The sequence below is a fragment of the Cantharellus anzutake genome (genome assembly GCF_015039405.1).
Source record: "Cantharellus anzutake strain C23 chromosome Unknown EI90scaffold_13, whole genome shotgun sequence".
NCBI lineage: Eukaryota > Fungi > Basidiomycota > Agaricomycetes > Cantharellales > Hydnaceae > Cantharellus > Cantharellus anzutake.
The window spans coordinates 403,942-407,210 of NW_024066963.1; the positions used below are offsets into that span (position 1 = coordinate 403,942).

Sequence of the window (3,269 nt, forward strand, 5' to 3'; positions counted from 1 at the left end):
AGTGCTGCAAACTGAATTGAGTCAAGTTCACATTCAGTCTGAAGCCAATCATGCACTGATTGCTGCATCCATCTCTAGCGCTGAGAGCCTAGAATCCAGCACTTATGACCAACTAGAGAGCCTTGTTGAAGTACCAGAGCTAGTGTTGGAGAATATAATATGTTCCCACATCAGCAAAAAATTGTTATGCTCCTGAGTGCTCCGGAGTATCGAGAGCACTGGGAGAATCAGGAGGAGATTGGCTGGTCCAGGAACAGCCCATTTCCTCCGGAGTTGGCTAGGTACTCCAGGGCACTCCCAGGAGGGCCTGGAGCATTGCTTTGTGCACAAACATATCCAGTAAATACAATTTAAATGCTTCAAAGTGTATAGGGGTGAGAAGCTTCTGGGAGCTCCTGGAGCATTTGAAAATGAAAAGGAAAAAAAGAGGGAAGATCCCCCATGAATACCTCCTACCACAAGACTAACACAACAAGACACTGCTTAACATTTAGATCAAACACTATACTATATATCAAGGACACTGAGACTCACCAATACACAATCAAAATTTATGGCCTGATATATGATTAATCTGGCAACTTAATCACTTTCGGGCTGGCAGAATATGGGGGAGGGGGAAATGGGGGAGAATGAGGGGGGGAAATGAGGGGGAAATGAGGGGGAGAATGAGGGGAGAATGAGGGGGAGAATGAGGGGGGGGAATGAGGGGGGGAATGAGGGGGGGAATGAGGGGGGGATATAGAGGGAAATGAGGAAAATTTGAAAATAGGGACTTCTAAAAAGTTGAAAAAAATAATTAGGGAAAAAATCAAAAAAAAATTCAGGAACTGTAGTGCCTTTGAAGTGCTTTCAGGATATATAATTATTTGCAAAATCGAGGAAGAAATGATGGAGAAAAATGGAAAATACTTTCGGAGACCCGAGAAATAATGAGAACTGAATTGATGGGAAAGTCTGGAAATTGAATAGGGAAGTGAGGGGAAGCCTTGTAGCATTGTTATTTTCTGCTGTTCTAATTTTTCCTGATTGTTCTTGGTCTCACTCCCAGCTGCTACTGGATACTCCTGGATGCTCCTGGAAGCTCCTGGGAGGGTCCAGGAGCAGCTAATGGAAAATACTTTTGGAGACCCAAGAACTGAATTGATGGGAAAGTCTGAAAATTGAATAGGAAAGTGAGGGGAAGCCTTGTAGCATTGTTATTTTCTGCTGTTCTGATTTTTCCTGATTCTTCTTGGTCTCATTCCCAGCTGCTCCTCAATACTCCTGGAAGCTCCTGAAAGCTCCTGGGAGGGTCCAGGAGCAGCTGGGAGTGAGACCAAGAACAATCAGGAAAAATCAGAACAGCAGAAAATAACAATGCTTACAAGGCTTCCCCTCACTTTCCTATTCAATTTTCAGACTTTCCCATCAATTCAGTTCTCATTATTTCTCGGGTCTCCGAAAGTATTTTCCATTTTTCTCCATCATTTCTTCCTCAATTTTGCAAATAATTATATGTCCTGAAAGCACTTTAAAGGCACTATAGTTCCTGATTTTTTTTTTTGATTTTTCCCAAAAAAATTTTTTTCAACTTTTTAGAGACCAAAATTTTCCTCCCACTGCTCCAGGCACATTACATACTCCTCACCACTCCCAGCTGCTCCTGAACCCCCTCCCAGGAGAACACTATTGGCTCCAGGAGTGCCCAATCTGCTGTTTTGTCTCCCACATGCTCCAGCCACTCTTGATGCTCCGGAGCATAACGGACTTTTGCTGATGCAATAGTATAGAGTTTAACAGCCTATACTGGCATGGCTCAAGGGTGAGTAGTGTATGGATGCATGCTAGAGGTCCTGGGTTCGATACCAGGCTTGTCCATGATTTTATGTCCTTGCCACGTGACCTGGATTTGAAGCCATTTGAATTGGAGCTCCAGATAAGTCCAGTAGTCACACTGGATACAATTTTGACAGCTAGAAGCAAAAGAGCTTAGGCCTATCGGCCTTGAATGCACCTCAGATCCACAAATTTGTGAAGATAACTTAGCTCCTCAGGGAGACTGCCCACACATGCTCAGACAAAGTTAGACTACCTCATACGATGGAGGCGATGACTTTTATTGACAAGAAAGAGCTGATTGACTCAAGCGTGATGACTTTGAACCTGCGAGCCTTTGACCCACACCTGGTCTTAAATTCCACTCAGGAACTGGGGTGGCAACGATCTGATGTGACCCCTAGTGATACTACAGTGGCCAGAGAGCCTCTAGCTGATGATGCAGACACTCTTGTGACAAGCATTGAGCCTGGAGTGTTGCTCACATTCCTGAATGCGACCACATACTATCCAATCTCCGAGTTTGAGTTGGAATTTGCAGTTATGCACAATGCGAATGGACATTTGATGCCAGACGATTGCTATCATCCATCGTATGAACCAAAGGAGAGCAGCACTTCAGTACCTGATCATGGCCAGAGCCCCGCACATGGCAGAATAAGTGCCCAGTTAGTGAAGATGGCGAAATTGATCCTGGAATCGAGCTCAACGTGACCAGAGCCATTCCAGAAGTGCAGGGAGATTCCCAGCACTTCGTTTCATGCGATGTACCAATTGCCAGCCAGAGTTCTGTGCAACTTGAACCCAAGTTCAGTGGGGATCTTGAGATTGAGCCCCAGGATTGCACACTGATGAGAAAATGTGATGAGATGCAACCCAGTCCAGTCTAGAGCAGTGTAGCGGCGGCCCAAGTAGTCGACCTAGCTGCTGCAGCCATCGATTTTGAGCACCCAAGAGATCCAGCTAGCGCAAAGCTCAGATTGAGTCCATGTCGTGTAGCACAGATGTGCCATGAGTGTAGAGTCAAGCCAGACAAGAGCCTTAGAGCCTCAGACTCTTCTAGTTTGCGCATAAATGCCAGACTAGTTAAGAATGAAGTCATGGTCTCAAGTGCTGAGACTGAGCCTGAAGAGAATGATGGTGCTGAGTAGGGGTGCTGTGGTTTGGTTCAGTTCAGTTCTGGGGCAATCTTTTGAGAACCAGAACTGAACCGGTTCTGTGTTTGGGCAATGATGTCAAACCAGAACCGAACCAGTATACGAACTGAACCGAACCACAACTTGGTTCTGGAACGGTTCGGTTCGGTTTTGGAATGGTTCAAGCAAGCCTTGTATTACTGTCCAAGTTAATTATTGTAATTACACTACGAAGTGCACTAATAATACTCAGAACACAAAATTTCAACCAAACATTCATCAGGAAACCCCCAAGGCTGATTGACATGATTGAGA

At 45.1% G+C, this 3,269-nt stretch overlaps 1 protein-coding gene across 1 annotated transcript; it reads left to right on the top strand.

Annotated features, from left to right (window-relative positions):
* Positions 1-2,082: 2,082 nt before the first annotated feature.
* On the top strand, positions 2,083-2,708 carry EI90DRAFT_3120375 (uncharacterized protein; the record flags this gene model as incomplete). Its single annotated transcript, XM_039063307.1, has 2 exons — positions 2,083-2,486; positions 2,537-2,708. 2 exons carry the CDS (start codon positions 2,083-2,085, stop codon positions 2,706-2,708), a joined length of 576 nt encoding a protein of 191 aa, XP_038918567.1.
* Positions 2,709-3,269: the final 561 nt, after the last annotated feature.